Source organism: Pygocentrus nattereri, chromosome 24 (assembly GCF_015220715.1).
Source record: "Pygocentrus nattereri isolate fPygNat1 chromosome 24, fPygNat1.pri, whole genome shotgun sequence".
NCBI classification, from domain to species: domain Eukaryota; kingdom Metazoa; phylum Chordata; class Actinopteri; order Characiformes; family Serrasalmidae; genus Pygocentrus; species Pygocentrus nattereri.
In genome coordinates, this window is record NC_051234.1 from 23,919,981 (window position 1) to 23,941,510 (window position 21,530).

General features: G+C 39.6%; 2 protein-coding genes across 2 annotated transcripts in view; one reads left to right on the forward strand and one right to left on the reverse strand.

Annotated features, from left to right (window-relative positions):
• The window catches only part of rnf6 (ring finger protein (C3H2C3 type) 6), a 5,132-nt gene extending 3,065 nt beyond the window's left edge, over nt 1-2,067 (reverse strand). The window contains exons 1-3 of the mRNA XM_017722150.2: nt 1,982-2,067; nt 669-824; nt 372-491 (exon numbers count right to left, since the gene is read on the reverse strand). Coding sequence (XP_017577639.1) covers nt 372-491; nt 669-810 — 262 coding nt within the window. The 5' untranslated portion in view covers nt 811-824; nt 1,982-2,067. The remainder of the gene's footprint in view (nt 1-371; nt 492-668; nt 825-1,981) is intronic.
• Nucleotides 2,068-3,051: 984 nt separating this feature from the next.
• Nucleotides 3,052-20,358, forward strand: cdk8 (cyclin-dependent kinase 8). Its single transcript, XM_017722149.2, has 13 exons — nt 3,052-3,501; nt 10,189-10,264; nt 11,097-11,207; nt 11,303-11,443; nt 14,198-14,255; nt 14,377-14,508; nt 15,404-15,547; nt 15,712-15,781; nt 16,647-16,719; nt 16,806-16,903; nt 18,212-18,290; nt 18,391-18,546; nt 19,235-20,358. The coding sequence occupies exons 1-13, from the start codon at nt 3,374-3,376 to the stop codon at nt 19,358-19,360; spliced, it is 1,392 nt and encodes a 463-aa protein (XP_017577638.1). The 5' UTR covers nt 3,052-3,373; the 3' UTR covers nt 19,361-20,358.
• The last annotated feature ends 1,172 nt before the right edge of the window (nt 20,359-21,530 follow it).

Sequence of the window (21,530 nt, forward strand, 5' to 3'; positions counted from 1 at the left end):
GTATTGCAAACTGTGCATATCACATGAACATTATAAAGCGCTTTAGTTTACAAGTAAACAATGTGTTAATATTGTTGACCAATAAATGCACCTAAACTTCACACCAGCAAAACTTGTTGAATCCAAACATCACCATCTATATTGGTTCTAAGACAAGTGCTTGCTTATCACATGCTCTTTCTAGTTTTCCAGTCTAAAGAGACTTTCCCAAGAACTCTGTGCTCAATTAAGTTCACTGAAACTCAATGACTTGCTTAAGTAGCTTTAATGAATGCTACTCCTTCAATCCCTTACAGAAACATCCTTGGGCAAATGATAAAACACTGCACCCCGAAACCTGACCTATCCACCTTCTGAGCCCCCTAACTCACCACTGCTGCCCTCCTGTCCCATCTCAGTGTTCTGAGGGCGTGTTTCAGGATGTGGCTGGGAAGACACTCGTTCCTTCGCCCCATCCAGTCGCTGCCTCAGCTCCTCAGCCGTCACTTCACCTACAAATAAGGGAACACAAGCCAGTTCCAGATTTTAACCAGTGTAGCTTTATCTTTTTAGGTTGAGGAGCATCTTGGCATAACCATGTAATGGGCAGTCTTGCTGAATCATGACTGTGTGACCAGCAAGGCGTTTTCCTGTGATCTCTGTGCCAGAGCGTGCGTATATGAAATTACCAGGTGTGCCCAGGAGGTTGCTATCTCTCATCAGCCGATATTCCTCCTCACTCAGCTCATTAATGAAGTGATAGTACGCCTCCTCCCGTCGAAGACGCTCTGCCTGACGGCGACGCTCATCTCGCCCGCCGGGAGGGTCCATCGCCACGGAAACCGCTGTTTTCAGGAGTCCCACAAAGAGAAGGGCACAGTATTAGTGCTGCAAAGTATGTGCACTTACCTGCCCATGACTGTAAATGAAAAAAGCCTCAAGACAATCTTGAACAGGAGTGTTACTTGAGGTGCAAAATAAACACCAATATGTGAAAGAACTGCAAAATGGCCACTAATCACAGAAAGTAGGCAGAAATCACACTCAACCACCAGCTTTTCAAATTTAAATGGACAACAAACCGATGAGAGCATTTTAAGATCAATCAGGAGATTGAAAAACAGGAAGAGAGGCAGTCCGTGAATGACACCCTTTGACAAGTGCTAAGGATCCTTCAGGCTCAACGTGCAGGCCTTGGAAAAGGCTAGAAGCATGCAGATGAGACAGCACAATTCACATTTAACATACAACTGGTGCAAAAAGAGTATGACATTTATTAAGGCATCGTGTCTCAAATAGGTGCCACTAGAAAGGGGCTGCACCACAAAATGTACGCCAAAATGTCAATCCGTTTGGTCACGTTATAAATTATAAGTCATTCAATCTTAATTTGTAGCAAAACCGATACAGTCTTGGCTGCAGTGACATAAAAAACAACAATAAAGTATATAAATCGTTCGTCTTTTTAAACCAACATTGTTGTCCACATATAATCTAGCACACAGTAGGCCACGGCGAAGAATGCAAAGCAAGCGGAGCAACACGCTGACGTCGCCAGGACTGGAACCAGTCAACGAGCCAACAGCGATGACTGACAGTTCGACCGTCCAATCGCGGCGAGCCGAAGGCGGGCCATGACAAAGAAAAGTCGGGCTCCGTGTGAGCGTTTCTAACTGAGACACAATGAAGAGGCGCCTGCTTCTCGTTAAAACGCCGTTAAAATTGCGTTGTACGCCCAACAATAAAATGTCACCACACTATCGTAGGCCGAGCGCAGACGAGACCAAAAAACGAGCTGTCATTTTGTCTGCGCAATGCGTTTTGTTGGTGTCGATAGCTAGCCGCCGTGCTAACCGACGGCTAACGAAAAAGCGGTTTTGACAACCGTTTCGCCTACAAACGGACCTCGGCACATAAACGCAGCCAAACATATTAACAACACCATAGCTGTTTTCAATGAGAGCAGGCAGGGATGACAAAGACAAACCGATCATTTTAGTACCTGAAACAGCAGCTGTAATATGGACGAGTCCTCTTTTCCTCTTCGCTCTGATTACAATGTAGCTAAGATGGGACCAAGAGGGCCACACAAACTCACGTCCGGCCGGCTACCTACCGCAACAACAACACACGTTCCGCTTGACAGCGCACCCACGTTGCATCATCTTTTAATCAACATTTCTCAACATTTATCTCCCAAATGTTGGCATTCTAATAAAAATCCTCATTTTAAAGCTTTGCAAAATAATACTGAGAATAGTGTGCATTGTTACATGCCTTGATAAACAAAATACGTACAACTTACTATTTAACTTGCACATCTCACACTTTCCATTCACGGTTTATCATTTTTGTGCTTTTTATTCGTTTAAGCTGATATATATAAGACTGGGACAAGTGTGCGTATTAATTGCCAGACAATGGCCGTTCAGTGTTTTCTGTTAATGATGTCAGTTTGACAGTATGTGGGGTGCAAGCTTCACACAGAAAGTGCAGTCAGATACATAGAAAAGGAAGGGGACGTTCAAAAACGAGTATTTTTCTTTCCAAATGTTCGTTTTGTGAAGAGTTAACATCCACGTGGTACCTCCACAAAGCCCCAGTCTTTTCATTAGCGATGAGAGCTTCGATTCGGTTTAACGAGCCGATTCTTACTGTCTGTCCGTTTCAGCGAGTCGAACTTCTGATTGAACGATCCATTCACTCACAACTTCATTTTTATCCGTTACCAAGCCACTGGGTCGCTCGTGTGAATCTGATAAACACTGTCGCCCTCTATAAAACGCAAATATGTATCAGAAATAGGAAGCTGGCTGTAGTCTAAATGTGAATTAAAAGAGGTTGCTCTTAATGGGTTGTAATGTGATATTTTACATTATGATATCACGAGGATAGTTTGTGAAAAGGCATTAATTGAACTGTATACATGTTCAGCCTATAGCGCACAGATACATACTTCGTAGATGCCGCAGAAAAACACCGATTCACTTGAGAATTGTTCGTTGAAACGAGCCGGTCGAAAGAATCGATTCGCTGACGAGTCGGATATCGCTGGGTTTCATCCGAGCGACGTTTTTGCGACACTGCCGTACGCGGAGCCAGCTCTCCCGAGTGAGATACCGGTTGCGAGAGAAAATATAAACGAAATAATTTCGGCAGGAGAGCAACATATGGTGGTTTTTCACCACAAGAAACGTTAAAAACACGCTATTCCCCCCATATCCTCGCTGCCGGAGGTAAATGTGGCGGGTGAGCTGAGCTGAAAGCGACGCGAGGGAAGGCAACTGATTGTGTGAGCGGCGCTGGAAGTAAGTTGCCTCCCTGGCGGCGCTTTAAAAAAAGGAGAGGAAAAAACCCACACACACTCAAACCCAGCTCAGAAACGCCCGAGAAAATGGACTATGACTTCAAAGTTAAGCTGACCGGAGAAAGAGAGCGTGTGGAGGACCTGTTCGAGTATGAGGGATGCAAAGTGGGGCGAGGGACGTACGGTCATGTGTACAAAGCGAAGAGGAAAGACGGGTGAGTTCCACCACTCGGTGGCAAAACGAGCCTAGGCCTTCATGCCTTGTTTGGTTTGTCTGCAAATAATGCAATGTCACTACCGTCTCCGACGAGCTCTCACTTCGCCGGTTTTCGTGGCATATGGTTCTCCTGCCAGGAGGCTTTCTCGTGTGTGACCCAGCAGTGAAATGTGTCTCGTGTCAGCGGTGTAACTGGTGGTGCTGCCGCTGAGGCAGCGCAGCTCTGTTTGTGCTGTAGAAAAACGATGAAGGTGAAAGGGTCCTGCTCTGTCTGCTGTGCTGTTAACTCATCGGTTTTCACGGCACACAGCTCTCCTGAAAAAAATCAGTCAAGTCAGTCTGCTATCCGTGGTGTGACCGTCGGTGTTGCTATGGAGCTTGTGCGAGAAAAAAAAAAATCAAGTGCCTCCTTCAGTCTTGTTTCTCATTGGGGTTCGTGGCACAAAGCACTCCTGAAACGAGGAGCTTTGCCTAGCAATGAAAATGGTCTGGTTTCAGTGGTGTAACTGGTGGTGTTAACGCTGAGCCAATGCTGCTCTGTTTGTTTTGTCTCAGAGATAGAGTGCCTGTTCAGTCTTTCTATGTTGTCCGTGACATCTGTCATGTAAAAAAAAAAAAGGATTTCCTCCGTGCAATTTAGTACACAGTTCTCCATTTTCATGGCACACAGTTGTCCTGCAAAAAAAAAAAAAGTTTTTTTTTTTTTTTTAATGCATGGAACTAGGCTAATATCAGTGGTGTAACTGATGGTGTTGGCAGCAACCCAGTACAAGTTGGATTGTAGGGGGGTAAAATATACCCCTGCCATCTTTGCCTGGCGCATGGTCACAAAAAAGCTTTCTACATACATCGTGTGTCAACAGTGTAACTCAGGCGTTCCTAAGCCCAGTCCTGGCGACCCCATGCTCTCCACATTTTTTGTTTTGCCTGCTCTACACAACGGAGTCAGAATATGACTCGATAATTAACTAATGAATTCAATCAAGTGTGAGCATTGTGACAGATCACCATAGTGTGGGGTCACCACGGCTAAGATTGGGAACCTCTGGTGTAACTAGTGGTGTTAACACTGACGCCATGCAGCTCCGTTTGAGCCTGTGTCTATTGCCATCTCTGCCATTTTGTTACTTCATTGGTTTTCGTGGTACAAAAAAGAGGATTTCTGACATGCAGTCAAGCAATGAAATCTGTGTCAATGGTGAGACCAGTGGCATTGCCAGTAACCCATGCAGCTGTTTTGGGTTGTTAAAAATATAAAACACTCCTTTAGTCTTTGTTGCCAAGTTAGTTTTAATAGCATATAATGCTCTTGCGAAAAGCAGGAGGGTTCAGGTGGATGTGCAGTCTAGCCATGAATTTAGTTTGGTGACTAAGGTGTTTTTGCTGAGCCATTACAGCCCGGACACTTATAGCAAGCATCTCACCATGTTATGGTGCAGGAGCCCTTACTGTATACACACTGGTCCTGCTAACGATGTGTCAGTAAAGTGGGCCTCATGAATGCTTTGGTTTGATGACTTTATCTGTTGTTATTCACACAAACAGTAGACGCACTGAACTTAGTAAGATTACGACTATGTATCTTCTGTACTAATAAGGAAAAACAATGATTATAATATCAGGATTATGTAGGAAATAGATGAGGAAGACTGAATTAGTGCTTCATGGTTCTAGAGTAATAAATGAGGTTCAATTATCAGCTCAGTGCTTAATAAGATAAATACCAGCCCTTCATATTTGTTCATGCTTGAGTAGCTAGACTGTCTACATTAGAGACATATGGGGCAAAAATGTGCTTGAATATTTTATTTATTTATTTATGTTTGAACATTTGAAAAAGTCTGTCTACATTGGTGAGGCCATGATCATGTCCTATGGTGTTACCAGGACAATGGCAGAAAAACACACACTGACACAAACTATGACTGGGCGTGTAATATAAATCCTGATATGTCGAATACCTTTTAAATGCAATCACTTTTAAACCAAACCTTTAATGCATTTTCTTGTAGAACTGTGTTAGTTGTGGTCTGTTAACACAAACCATGAGGATCCCCTAAGGGTTGTGAACATGGCACCTGATAAATGTGAACAGTTTCATTGTTATGAGCTGGTTTTGTAAATGTAGATGTGAGCTTAAAGGTTATGGTCCCTTCTGGAGTTAGAATTCAGAATTGTTCATTATTCGTGGGGGTGACTGGAACCAGACATCAGAAGAGTTCCCTCACAGAAAGCTATCACATGAAATTGTAATGAATACACTGCCTGATTATTGTTTTATTCATAAAATTGCAACTAGAACACAAGGCCACATTAAAATAACGAACTGTCTGATTATTGATTTTCTGTTTAGTGTGTTCTGTATTCTGTGTCTCAATCAAAAAAGCAGTCCAGGCTGCAGCGTGAAGCTAAACTGCTTTAGCCTGAACAGGTAGATGTATGTAAATGTTGGTTCTCGTGACATAGAAACGGTTATTTCATGATGGGCTGTTTTTGCAGCTTGGTTTCCATGTATGGACTGCAGAGTGAATGGTATGTAATTAAACAGCTGCTGGTTTCATTACAAAGAGGGCATCATTGGTCCTGTTTAATTAGTTTTAGTGCAGCACTGTATTTGAAACACAATCAAAACACTTCTACAGAATTTTTGATTATTGATTTGATATGAATATTTGACTTTAGAGCTTTTTTGTGATAATGTGGCAATGCTGGTTCTTTTCTGTTTTTAAACTCAAAAAGAAATGTAATACCCTGATGTTGTATTGCGTAAAAAATGTCTTTAAATGTTATGTAAGTTTTGCCATGTCATCCTTTCTGATTTCTAGTTTTTAAAGCATCATTGGCTTATAAAGCACGCTTGTCAACCTAATCAGTCAGTATTTAATAATATGTAATTTCAAGGAAGCTGCCGTGCTCCGTGATCTCTGGTCAGCAGGTTATTCTAAAATACATCATTGTCTTGTATTTTCATTCAGTTTTATAATGCCTCTGTTTTATTATGCAGCAGGTATAAAGGAATAATGTTAGGGGAATTATTACTGTGTCTGAGCATTTCAAACTTCCTTATTTAACTTTTTTATTGTTGGATATTAAAGATGTAACATTGTTGTAGTTTATTTCTCTGTGAACTGTAAACAGCACTGTCTCCATAACAGGGTCACAAGTCATATTCTGTCAGCTGTGACACGCTGTTCTGACCTGGTGAACACTTTGCTTTAATGGGGCTTTTCATTTTTCTGATGGACGGATATGACTTCACTCTAAGCATCTGGGCTTACACAGTTGGGCTGTTTTTCAGTTCAGGGTAGGATGTCATACCTTTTAGTGAAGTTTAAGTTGCACCAGCAAAGCAGTAACGTGAAGTTTAAAAAATCCCATCAGAAAGTGGCGAAGATTTTTCCTCAGTGTTTTATGTTCCATTCTGCACTAAATCCATTTAAACAGGATTAACTGTGGTCTGTCTTTAATACCAACTCCATTAAAAAAAAATGGGACAGTAGGAAAAATGTAAATAAGCACAGATGTCAGTCGTTTGCAAACCTCTTTTGACCTGTATTCAATTAAGAAGAGTACAAAGACAAGATATTTAACATTTTGGCTAATTAACCTTATTGGTTTTATTTTTTATAAATGTGCTTATTCTAAATATGATGCCTGATACATGTTCCAAAAGCATTAGGACAGGGGCGTGTTTACCACTATGTTACAATACCTTTCTTTTAACACTGTTCAGTAACCATTTGGGGACTGAAGACGTCAATTGCTGTAATTGTGCTAGTAGAGTTTTTCCCACTCTTGCTTCATGTAACACTTCAGCTGTAACAATCCAGGGTTATATATTGTGCTTTATCATTGTGCGACACGTTTTCAGTTGGAAATAGGTCTGAACTGTAGTCATGGTCAGTCCAGTACTTGCACTGTGTTACTTTGAAGCCATGCTGTTGTAACACATGCAGAAGGCATTGTCTTACTGAAACAAGATGCTGAAACATGAACAACAACAATGCATCTTTAACCCTCAGTATTAATCTTACCTTCATATATGTGCAGGTTACCCACTAACACACCTCCCTAGTATGACAGACTTTGCAAGCTGTTTGTTGGTAACAATTGGGTGCTTTTCCTGTTTGGCCCAGAGAACACAATGTCCATTATTTGCAAAAACAGTAGAGAGGTCGCAGGGCATTCAGGAATGGTTTTTGGCCTTGTCCTTTACACTTATCCAGAGAATCTGGAGGAATTTGTAAGTTTTAGTGGTATCCTGCACTGTCGAGGGTGAAATACCTGAAATTCTTGCAAATACTTGTTGAGGAATATTATTCTTAAACTGCTGATGCATTTTTGCCAAAGTGGAGAGCCTCAAATCATCTTTGTTCGTAAAGCACTAGGCCTTTCCTGGATGCTCTTTTTATGCCTAAGCAGGATTACATTTACAAACATTCATGAAGTTCTAAAGGTAAAACAGTTAACATCGCGTCTTTATACAGTTTTCATAAAAAGTCCAAAAGGCTTCTGGAAGTACTGATGACGTTCCTGATATTCCCAGAACAGTGTACCATTAGAGGGGAGCAATATTATGACATTTTATCATTGTGATATTTTGTGATCGTGATCAAGATTATTCAAGATGCTCAGGAAAACATTGTCAGTACTTAAAGAATACTGACAACCAATCAGAACATAATTAAACCTGTTTGTCTGGATTTAGTGCAGTGTAATATATGTACAATAATTGTATTTGTAGTTTTTCATGGTTGTTCACATGTTTACGCATTAAGTCTATTAGGGCTACTCGATAAATCTTTTCTTAGTGTTAAATAAGCTTCCGTCATAAACACATCATTAGGAGCTGCGATGACGGAACAGATCCAATTACACATAACGCCAGAGACATGTCATGGTCGTTGCTCCTGGGATTGAACTCAAAACACACATAAGCGCAGCTCAAAACCTACTCCATCCTGATCTACATGCCTGTGGGACTGTTCTCACACTCACTGTGTTGTTTTAGGTGTACGAGGTATTTTTACTGTCACAACAAATATATTTACTGACTAAATAAAAATATATAATTAAATGAGCTAAGACACTCATTCGTGTGTGCCTATGTAAATACATATTTACATTAATATAGAAATAAATGAAAACAAATAAATATATTTTGCTGGTGATGTGATGCTAACTGTTTCTCAGCCTTTCAATGCACAAAAATGTGCTTGCAGTTCTAATGTTGCTGTTAGTACTTCATTTGTTTTATGTTGCACAATAGTTTGTTTTTTTGTTTTTTCTATTTCTGTTTTACACTATTTTAATAACTTAATGCTTAAACAGTACGTTTCATGTTAATATTGTACACCCATGTGTCTATCAAAATATTGTGATATGTATCATGATATTTTTTTGCTATATTGCCCACCTCTACATACCATCATGTAATTTATCGTGATAATGACAACATGCCATTTTATTGTCCAGCCCTGTGACATTATCAGCAGTTTCTCATTGAACCAGCTTTCCATCATTTTATCTACTACAAGCACGTTCACACTGTCTGGTCAGGGTCAGCAGGCGAACCAGAAATGTTAAATATGGGGGTGTTTTTGCCCTTTGCCCCCAGTTACTTTGGACGTTGTTTAAGATCCACACATAGACTCTAATTCTGTACCTGCCATTGCTGTCATAGTTGACTTTGGCTGACTAACAGCTCTACATTCCCACACAGGATGAAACAGTCCTGACCAGCCCTTGAGCAGATTCTGATTTTGGGTCAGCATCGGGCCGTCCAAAGCCGGGCCATTAAAGTCCAGACAGCCTGGCGGCCGGAGTCTCGTTAAGACTCAAGTGTTTAAAGATGTTCTTGTACACCCCAGGAGCTGCCTGTTTACAGCTACTTTGTTCTGCTGCAGTTGGATTGGGCCTTGGGAGGTACAACTATAGCTTAATAGGCCAGAGTCTCATCCCCAGCTTTGCCTCGTCACCTGGTATGAGCAGTTTTTGCTGTCATACGGTGGATTCATCTGTGGAGATGCGCTGCCATGAAAAGAAATATGGAGGCAGTTAGCAGCTCAGACATTTTAATTAGTCTCAGTTAGCTTCACATTTATTTGGGAAGTGGAAATGTGGCAGCAGTGGGCCAGAGTGAAACAAGCAGAGTGATCTTAAGTTAAAAAAAAAGCATTAATATGGTGTTGGCCCCCCTTTGCAGCTTGAACATCCTCCAATCTTCTGGAAATGCTCTCCACAAGTTTTGGGAGTGAGTCTGTGGGAATTTATGCCCATTCTGTCAAAAGAGCATTTGTGAGTTTAGACACTTATGCTGGACGAGAAGGCCTGGCTCACAATCAACGTTCCCTTTCATCCCAAAGGTGTTCAGTGCGCTTGAGGTCAGGGCTCTGACACTGGACACTGGAGTTTCTCCATGCTTAACCCACTTAAGCCACTTTGTGCACCATTGTGCTGGAACAGGAAAGGGTCTTTCCCAAACTGTTGCTGATAGTGTGAATGACATCAATGCTGATATTTCACATCAAATCAAGATCCCTTTTTGACTTGTACCACTTCCTTTGAATAAGCTGTTTGTGAGGCATAAGCTCTTCTTGGTTCTGCTCTTCTGTTAACAAACCCTGTTTTTGGGCACTTGGGGCTGTGACACAGTGATAACTGGGGCCCTGTTCTCTCTTTGCAGGAAGGATGATAAAGACTACGCTCTGAAGCAGATTGAAGGCACAGGGATCTCCATGTCTGCATGTAGAGAGATAGCGGTAAGTTTTGTTGTCTAGTAGTATTATGGTCTTGACTTGATATTACTCAACATTTCTTCTAGAGGGAATCCTTTCAGAACAGAACTATCCAAAATTGGACCCCCTTTTCAAAAGTCTTTTGTCATTTTATGTACAACAGCTCATACGATGCAGATTTACATTCTCTTAACTAGACAACATAAGATTTCATTTAGATTTTTTAGTATTGAAGTATTTCATGAATTTTGGCAACATGAATGAGAAGTTGTTCAAAGATAATAACTTAAACTGTCTGACCAGTTTTAGAATCATCTGCAGCTCCATACATTATATCCATACACATTTTATTTTTATTTTACAGTTCCTCCAAATTGTTTGTGAATATATAAGCTTGTGGAGTTGCACTGGATTAGAATATTAAATAATCTGTTAATTAATCTTCCATTGTACTGTTATATGATGGAAAACAGTGATTCCAAATGCATAAATGGTGATTCCAAACATTTGAATGGTACACATTACTTACAATGTAATTGTAGTGTAATTACACTGTTTTAATAGTAAGTAAAATGTATTTTCAATAGCAAGGGTCTGCATTTAAATTGTCATAGCTGCACAGCTTGCATATTAGGTTCACAAGTTTCTGAATAATCCATAGTATTTACTAGATAATACATTTATAGTGATTGATAAATAATTGCAATTGATAAACTATATCATGGTATTAAAATATCTTTTCAAATGATTGTAAAAAAGACACATTGTAGAGCTGCAGTTTGAGGCATTATGTATGTGATTAGGTTTGATGAGAACTGTGTGTGTGTGTGTGTGTGTGTGTGTGTTTTCCTTGCAGCTGCTTCGTGAGCTGAAGCACCCTAATGTGATCTCACTGCAGAAAGTTTTCCTGTCACATGCAGATCGCAAAGTGTGGCTCCTCTTTGACTACGCAGAACACGACCTCTGGGTAACTTGCATGCACACATGTGCGCAGACACAGTGTGTATACTCACAGTCTGTATACTCGTTTCCCAGCTCACCATGCTGTGTGTTTCTTTGCAGCACATCATTAAGTTCCACAGAGCCTCCAAAGCCAATAAGAAACCTCTGCAACTTCCGCGAGGGATGGTGAAGTCTCTCCTCTATCAGATCCTGGACGGCATCCACTACCTGCATGCCAACTGGGTCCTACACAGAGACCTGGTGAGAGAGTGTGTGTGTGTGTGTGTGTGTGTGTGTGTGTGTGTGTGTGTGTGTGCTTGTTTTCGTACATTTTCAGGTCAAAGATACTGATTTGGTGCAAAAGGACTACATGACCAACAAAATACTGCTGACGTTGTAAAGAGGTTTCAAAAGAAATGTTAAGGTTAAGATTAGGCTTGTTGATTTCTAATTACAGGTAGATACATATATAATACATATGAGACCTTCTTCTTCTCCTTCTTATTATTATGTATTATTGTGCAAAAGTTAACACTCCCTTTATGTATTTAAAACAAAACAGCCATCAAGTAAATTTATTAATTTTACAGGAGCTATTTCAGAGGTGAATAACATAATCCACAAGAAAAAGGAACATCATGAGAATATGTTCAAAAACAGTCTCCCCAATTGTAGTTATCAAACCCGAAAGTAGTAGTAGTAGTAGTAGTAGTAGTAGTATGATGGTGATGAACAATACAGAGAAAATGGGACCTCAAATACAGAGAAAAAGACCTGGTAGACCACCAACACTGTCCCCATCAGATAAACAGCTTTCATCTTTGAGAGAGAGGAGAAAATCAAGCTGCTTGAGATCTGAAAAAATCCACAGGTGTTTCTGTCCATCCTTCCACTTCCACAACTTAACACTATAAGTCTGAAAAGATGTGTAGCTGTCAAGAAATCATTACTGAGAAAAGGTCATAGAAAAAAGGAAAATCTAGCAAATCAAACAAAGGAGCTGCTATTGCTCTCAGAAAGAGTCCAGACCTCAAGATCATTGAATGTATTTGAGATTATTTGGATCATGAGAAACAGAAATTGTTACCAACGTCTAAGACTGAACTTTGGAGGTTTGGAAAAATATCCCTGCAGATTTCTTTGACCTGAAACCTGAAAGTGAGTCTCCTGATAAGAATGGAAGCTGTAATAAAGGCAAAGGGTGGACACAGTGAATACTGGAAATAATATTATATTTAATTGTTGAAGCTTGAGTGAAATCATCTGTTAAAATATGCTTTCTGCATTTTTTTGTGAGACAGAAAAAAAAATGAAGAACAGGTACTTAATGGCTGTTTTAACTGGTAAAGATTGGCCTATGACTTCTACACAGTACTGAATATGGGAATTATCATTACTACATATAGATACATACATTCTAAGATTAGAAATGAGCAGATCAGAGGGACAGTGAAGGTGGAGCAGTTTGGGGATAAAGCCATACAGGCCAGGTTGAGATGGTTTGGACATGTGTTGAGGAGGAATAGTGGATATATTGGTCAAAGAATGAGAGATGGAGCTGCCGGGTAGAATGAGAAGAGGTAGACCTCAGAGAAGGTTTATGGATGTAGTGAAGGTGGACATGGAGATGGTTGGTTTAAAAGTAGAGGAGGCAGTGGACAGGGCAAGATGGAGGCAGATGATCCGCTGTGGCGACCCCTAAAGGGAGCAGCCGAAAGAAGAACCTATAGATACATACATTTGTAATAGAAATGGAACACATGGTTACATATCAATACTTTCATGTATAGATAATACCTTTGACGTTACATATTAATACTTATATATGTCCCATATGTATTATATATATGTATGATTATGACCACATGTCCTGGTATGTTAGCAAGAAAGAGGACAGTGTGTAAATCTGCTGGTAACCACTCTAAACGGTTTAAATTGCCAATATATCTGCCCTTGTTATGAAATGTTTTGACAGAAGTGATGATTAATCGCTGAAAATCTGTCAGGAGGAGTGTAAATATTACTCACTGAACTTGTGAAAAACAGGTAACGGGTGCCAGAAAAAACTCTTTGTCTCTTGTTTTACCCGAGTACCTGGAACACTGATACTGAGAATCAGCCCAGGTGAAGCAGAAATATTTCCGCTTTTGAAACCTCCATGTGCTTGATTTTGTTCTGCCTTCTTCAGATCAACTGAGCGAGACATATCTTGTTCTGAGTCAGGCAAATCACACTGAAACTGCACAGCAGTGCACACGGGTTTCAGTAGCTCCTTAAAATGTCTTAACTTGTCTGACATTTTACAGATTAAAATCATTGAAAAATATTGCATCGATAGAAAGATGTTTTGTGTTTGTTTCCTTTTTTTTTTTATTTATTAAATGGGACATCATGTCAAGTGTTGATCCTATGACTTAGGGGCTTGTATTTACTACAGTTATCTACTGTTGAGCTAGCATACAGATAGACACAGTGTCATAAAGAGAGTTTTTATATTGATATATTGTCTGAAGTGTTGAATGTGATGCATATTGTGTATCCTGTGTGTTGAAGCATTGTAATGTTATATTTTTTCTATATCACCCACCCCTGCTAAAAGACTCAGCTGTGTAAGATATTTGTCATCCACAGCCTGGGATGGTTTTAATTTCAGACACATTAATTTTTTTTATCACCATAAAAAAAGTAATTATAAATACTTATAAAGCTAATGTAATTGTATATATATATATTTGCTTTACAATTTTTTTTATTCATTCCAGTCAAAAATGCAACTATATCAGTAATTTCAGTAGAGAAGTTGTAAAGGCCTCCCAGTTAGATTCCTAATAATATCTAATGCATTTTAGGTGAAGAAAAATGTGCTTGGGAACAGAACGTGTTTTAATTTTTCATATTCAAACTAATTCTCCACCAGAGGGCATTAGTTATGCAAAATGTTTGCCCAGAAGCAATGGCATCAGACTAATAAAGTAAATGTGTGTGTAGCTAAACTGCTTTTTCTCTCCCATCCAGAAACCTGCAAATATATTAGTAATGGGGGAGGGGCCAGAGAGGGGCCGTGTGAAGATTGGTATGACATCATGCTCGCTTTTCTTCATTCTTTGATTAAATAATATTTTTAGGGACTGTGATGAGAAATATTAGCATGCTGTGACTGGTAGTAACATTGATGTTTCTATGTCTGTGTGTAGCGGATATGGGTTTTGCACGGCTCTTTAATTCACCACTGAAGCCTTTAGCAGATCTGGACCCCGTGGTGGTCACTTTCTGGTACAGAGCACCAGAGCTGCTATTGGGGGCCAGACATTACACCAAAGCCATCGGTAAGTGTGCGTTGTCTTTTTGGGCCTTTATTTGCCTGTTTGTCAGTAGGAAGCACCATAATGATGTGTATTAATACAGAAGCAGACTCAGGCTTTATTGGCCAAGTATGTTTGCATATGAAGGGATTTGTCTCTATTCTTCACAATCTGTATATTGTTCTCATAGTTTGTTCATCGGTGTTCTCAAATATATCGATTATATAATCTGGGAATCCCTGATGTTTCAACCAATCTGCCTTTGATCTATAGGTTAATAAGACAACCTAACTAGAATTAGTTTAATTCTTACTTCATTTGTGAAACAAAACCATAAAAGAAGATGGTGGTTTTGTCTTCATTTAGCACAAAGTTAACTTGAAGGACTTTTTAGCGTTTTAGCCAAAATCAAATACAAAAGGAGCAAAACTGAGGTGAGTTATCTAGATAGTGGGCTAACTTGCTTTACCTTTTAGCTTGTTTCTTCTGTCATTTCTGTTGACTAATGCATTGTCTACATTGTAATGATGGTTAATGATCATTTTAAGTTACTACAGTTTTATGGTTTCCTACCAGTAACATCTGGCTTCAGTCTGCAATCTGCCATCTTTCTAGATTCATCAGCTAACAAACAAAACTTCTGAGTAGCCCCTAAAAAACCTAAAAATCCACAGAGCTATTTTAAAAAAGTTCTTTTAGAAGGGGGTGTCCTGGTTTTTAATCCAGAAAATCTAACTCTGAAGACTAGGCACAGACATAAATGCTACATTTTGTCTAGAGTGTGAGTGCCTCCTTTAGTGTGGGAATGACCAGAATTTGAGGAGTCAATTGTCAGGAGTCAAATCAGTGATTTTGGAACTGAGTCATACTACATTTGCACTTGTTTCACTCCGGTCTTTTTTCTGTTGCTCCTATATAGATATATGGGCGATCGGCTGCATCTTTGCTGAGCTCTTGACCTCGGAGCCTATATTCCACTGTCGGCAGGAGGACATTAAGACCAGTAACCCATACCACCATGATCAGTTGGACCGCATTTTCAATGTAATGGGCTTCCCAGCAGGTAATCTGAATTTTGAACTGACCTTGAATGTTCATTAAAGGCTGATTTAGAACTGCTGCTTTCAGAAATCATTATAATAAACTGTTAAATACAGTTAATTGCCTAATATACAGTCATAGTGGTATTTTAGTCCATTCAAGTCTTCTTTTAAATTTTGCTGCCAGACAAAGACTGGGAGGACATAAAGAAGATGCCAGAACACTCCACGCTGATGAAAGACTTCAGAAGGAACACGTGAGTTTGTGTTTTCACAGCATTCATCTCATGTAATGTTTTCTCTCCACTGTTTATACAGTACTGTACAGTCAGAGACAACCCTTAATTTGTTTAATTTCCAGTCAAAACAGCCATTAACCCCCTTAACAGTACAGGTTTATTTTTTACTAAGGCTTTTCATACAGTAACTACAGGGACTTCAGTGAAAACTAATAGAGGTGTTTCTGGGTTATAGAAGTGTGTAATAAAACTATGGCTTGTTAAGGGGCTAAGTAAAAGGTTAGGAGATATTTCTAAAACAAACCTTAGGTATAAGGAAAATAATTGGGAAAAAATACAGGAGTTTCAAAATTGGAGTTCAAAACTGTATCAAAAGATACAGAGACAATAAGACTCACTAAGAACTGTGAAAGACCTGGTAGACCACCAACACTGTCACCTTCAGATAAAACACTCTTGCTTCAAATCTAAACAGATCCACCAGTGTTTTCAGACCTTGACATTACTGAATGTATTTGGGATTGCTTGGATTGTAAGAAGCCAAAAATGCAACCAACGTCTAACACTGAACTTTCGAGGTTTGGAAAAATGTTCCTGCAGATTTCTTTGAAAACCTGAAAGCAGGTGTCCTGAAAAGAATGGAAGCTGTAATAAAAACAAATACTGTACACACCACATACTGAATTATATGTAGTTGTTGAGGCTTTTGTGTAATTTTATGTTTAATATATATTTTTTCCCACCTGCTGAAAAATGAATGTGTACTTAAAGTCTTTTTTGACTGGAAGTGAAATAAATGAAGGGTGGTCTCTGACTTTGCACAGTACTGTATATGTGTTGGTCCTCCACATCTTTTCAACAATGCCTCCTCCTTCTATTGTAGATACACTAACTGCAGCCTTATAAAATACATGGAAAAACATAAAGTTAAACCTGACAGCAAAGCATTCCACTTGGTAAGTTGGCCCATAAGTCATTCAAATGGTGTGACAAGTAAAAGCACAGAATAATTTTTAAACGCCTCTCGCTGTTTCTTTCCCAGCTGCAAAAGCTGCTCACCATGGACCCAATCCGCAGGATCACATCTGAACAGGCCATGCAGGACCCCTACTTTCTAGAGGAGCCTCTACCAACCTCTGAGTGAGTAACACGCTCGTCCAGGATCAGTTTCCCTGCTTTGACTTCAGGTCTGAGTTCAGGGAACTTGAACTGAGCTTGCCACCTCAGGTAGAACAGAACAGCAGGGTTGAAAAGGACTCCTTAACCTCACTTGCCTGTTCCAGTGTAATTGGATTCATTGTTTGTCTCTTAATGTCTTTGTTGGCCACCAGATACCAAGCTATGACTCTGTAACTAAGTTGTTATAAGCATATTTGCATAGGCACTGTATAAAATTTACTTTTTTTATTTGATTATGTAACAGTCATCAGCATCATTAATTTAGTATTCAAATGTCTCGTTTAGCCAAATAGTCCATTTTCATTTGCTGTGATGTTGGAATCATTTCTGCATCAGTAGATAATTGTTTCAGACAAAATTATGGGTATCAGACATGTTTACATTTAACCAACATTTCAAATCAGTATTTAAAGTACAGGTCACTTCTGCATTTTATTCATTTTACTGCATTTGTGTGTCTACAGCAGTAAAGGATTTTTACTGCAATGTAATCTAGGTAGATTTATTCCCAGTTTCTGCCTTATAGAAATGTTTATGTATCGGGAGATGTATCCATTAAAAGTATTGGATATTGGCATCGGCCTACAATTCCCGTATCGGTGCGCTCCTATTAATGAATACCATGTTTAGAATGTGCTTATATCCCAAATTGTCAGTAATGTCATGGTAATTTAGTGAATTTTATCACTAAAATGTTTTACAAAATGTTTTCCATACTCAAATATTTGAAACATTTGATATATAAATATTTAGATTATATTGATATTGCACTTTTCTTTTTTTTTTTTATTATAGTTTTTATGAGTTGAAAATACATATGCAAAAAGCAAATATTTGATCAGTCCTGGTCAAGTTATGTTTTCTTGATTTTCTTAGTGAAAATAAATTACCACAGTGAACAAGCTTGAATAATATACAGTTTCTGTTTATTTAATAAAGTTAATGTTGGGAGAGAAAAAAAAAAAATGTACCATAACTTTTGCACAGGCCACATTTTATTCATTTTTTTCTTTTCTTCCAACTTAATCCATTTAGCAAATAAACATTAATCGTGCATTAAAATGCATAAAAGTGTGTTCTCTTTAGAGGATATGTTCATTTTAATTTCATGTAAAAAAAAAAAATAAATCAACAAAAACAGATAACGTGTCTAGAGTGTGTGTGTGTGTGTGTGTGTGTGTGTGTGTGTATAGTATAGCATGGTTGAAAAGGGCCTCTTAACCGCACTTGTCCATTAGAACATAATTGGATTCGTTGTTTGCCTCTTAGTGTTTTTGCTGGCTGCCAGATCCCTTACCCTAAGCGAGAATTCCTGACAGAGGAGGAGCCTGAGGACAAAGCAGATAAAGTAAGAGAAGAAATTGCGTGTAAATTTTGTTTGTACATAGTGCTTGAATGTAATGTCCCTAGCATAAAAGGAGGATTTCATCTTCTTTTCATAACTACAGAAAAACCAGCAGCAGCAGGGGAACAACCACACCAATGGGGCGGGGCACACAGGTAACCCTGACAACAGCCACGCACAAGGCCCGCCTCTGAAGAAAGTGAGAGTGGTTCCGCCCACCACTACCTCAAGTGGCCTGATCATGACCTCAGACTACCAGGTAATGCATACATGTACATATCCCACAAACTTGGTTCTCTTGAATATAAAATAGCATAGGTACAGACAGTAGATAATAGATGGATGATAACAGTACTGCTGCTTATTATTTGTTTTGATATGCTAAAATGATTATGCCACCCTGTTCCTCGATCCAATACTGCCAGCAATAGCTTAAGCTTTAATAAATTGCTGTATCAGTACACTAGGTGGTGATATGTGCCTTTTAATCCCTATACAAGGAAGAAGTGTAGCCACTCACTTATGACAACAAAGCTGAAATTACATTCCTATTTGGCACCTTCAACTTTTATATTCCACCTTAAATGATGCGGCAGTTCGATTCTGGCACCTTATTAAAATTGTACAGGTGCCCAGATGTAACTGCTGCTCCAAATAAGGTGGAATCTCTCTCTCTCTCTCTCTCTCTCTCTCTCTCTCTATATATATATATATATATATATATATATATATATATATATATATATATATATAAATATTTTGCCTGTATGGCTCAACACTTCTACTTTTTGTAGTTTAAGGTCTCTGAGAAAACAGTTTTCTCTCACAACACTTAACATTCATTGAATCTTGGCTGAGTATGTATCACAAGATTAAAAACGGTGCTAGTTTAGCTGAGAATGTCTGAAAGTTGCTTCGCTCTGGACTGACTTTTGTCCCTGTTGCAGCGTTCAAATCCACATGCTGCCTACCAGAACCCAGGACCAAGCACATCACTGCCCCAGAGCAGCATGGGCTACTCCTCTACCTCCCAGCAGCCTCCACAGTACTCTCACCAGACCCACCGCTACTGAGCCCGCCCATGCCCTGCTGGCGCCCAACAGGGAGAATGTACTGAGGGAGGTGGGCGTGGCCTTGGGACCTGAACCCCGGCTACCCCTACCCCATGGGCGCTTGCCGCGTAGCATAACCATAGAGACACCGCCGAGACCGTTCAGTAACTAAACACAAACTAACTTAACGACGCATCCCATCACCATAACGACAGAACTACAGCAGAACAGTGTCCTCAGCTGACAAAAGGAAAGAAGAAAGGAAAAACAAACTGAGGCGAGGGATGAGTACATGTTTGTGCTATGGGGCATTGTTCCAAAGTTCGCTGAGATTCTGTGACCTTCCGGGAGGGAAAAAAAATGAAAGCAGAAAAAAATAAACAAACAAGTGATCTCACCATGTGGTACTGGACAGCTGGACTCAGAAGGGAGACTGGTTAAGTTTGAGGTAAATCTCCCTCCCCTCAGTTACAACAGCAAAGCCCCCTGCTCTCCCTTAGCACCAGTCCCACCTGCCCTTCATCACTCAAGTCCTATGGCTTCTCTAGGACTAAAGCTGCTATGTGACTGCCAGCAGTGACGGAATGACTGTCTGTCAGTCTGTCTGTCTGTCTGTCTGCCCGCCCTTACACAAACACAGGACATTGCTGGGGACCGAATTTTCTGTGCTGGAGCTGCTGACTGGAGCATGATGAGTGCATCTAGTGCCCCCTGCTGGAGAGCAGTGGTAGTAGCCTGGAAAGGGGGGGGGGTGTAGGGGGGGTTTAAGACAGAAAACTTGAGTTTAGTAGTTTATAATTTAATGTTTTGGCTTTGTTTTCACGTTAGGAGAGGTAAGCAGCTTCCGTTTTTTTTTGCTGTGAGAGCAGCGGTTATGTGCAGTGGGTAATCCTTAGAACTTCATGACAAAAACCAGTTGTGTGGACAGCAGATTGAACATGCATTGTACTGTATTGTAATGAAATATTTTACATGAAGCAAGTATCCTGACAATAAAGTTGGAAATGTTTAAAATGGGACGCAGTAGTTTTCCTCTGTTCGTGCTGTGCTGAGTGGAGTTTTTTAATGCTCTGGCAGTAATGGAACGCATCTTCAATAATGAATGAATCTCCTTTCCCACTTGTTCTCGTGTTGGTGTTGTGTTCATGTTCATTCAGTCAATTCTTTGAACGCTTTTTTTTATTTCGGCAGGTAGAAAGACGTCCTAATGGTAGAATATTTTAGACCACTAACCTACATAAAGAGTAAGACCTCAGTTCTTGGACTACCATGCTTCTTTTCACTCCGACTTACCTTTATAGTTTAGTGTTTTTCTATGTAAAGGGCTTTTAAGGGTGCATATTGAGCCTCATCTTGGTCTGAACTACAAGGTCAGTTGGGATTTATCTCCTTTTAGTGTAAGACTGAATCTGTGTCCAGAAAGAGGCCTTGAAATTGCATTTAAAAGTTTGAAATGTGAAATATTTATTACTGTTCATTGTCAAATCTGAACTGAGGTACATGAGTTTTGTATTGAGATACTAATAATTTATCATTTTCTTCTGCCAGTTATAGCAAAAGGCATCTTAACACAACCATGAACATGTGGGTTGCTAACTCTCCCATGTGCTTAAGCACAAAAACAGAAGTAAATTCTTCAGAAGTAAATTTGTGAGGAAAGGAATCTACTTTCAGTAATTAGCATTTACCTTATTATTCCTGTTTGTGTTGTCCTGCTGGTTCAGAACCTGGGATTGTCCACACCTCAAACGTTGGAGCTTTAGCATTTAATTTTAGGCACAAATAGGAACAATAGCGCTTACAGACTTCCAGTTCCTAAAGGCTGGTTGTACTAAATTTAGCAGTTGTTCTATAGGGAACTTTGCACTTAAGGGAGATTTTGGACCATTCATTGTTTAATTAAACGGAAACACCACCGATTTTTTAAACTTTCTGTATAGTTAAATAGTTGAGATGTAAACACAGTCATTCAGAGTGGTTTTGTGTGAAATGCTTCGTTCTGAAGAAACATACCAGAGTCAGAACACTTCACAGTGTTGGTGATGGGAACCAGACGTCCACCTCTAAAAGCTCCCTCACAGAAAGCTGTTACATGAACTGGAAGACGCTGCCGGTAGCCCGAGACGCTATTTTACGGTAGTTTGTCATAGAATTTTGGTCTAAAGCGTGTTTAAATCAATTTATTTTAATC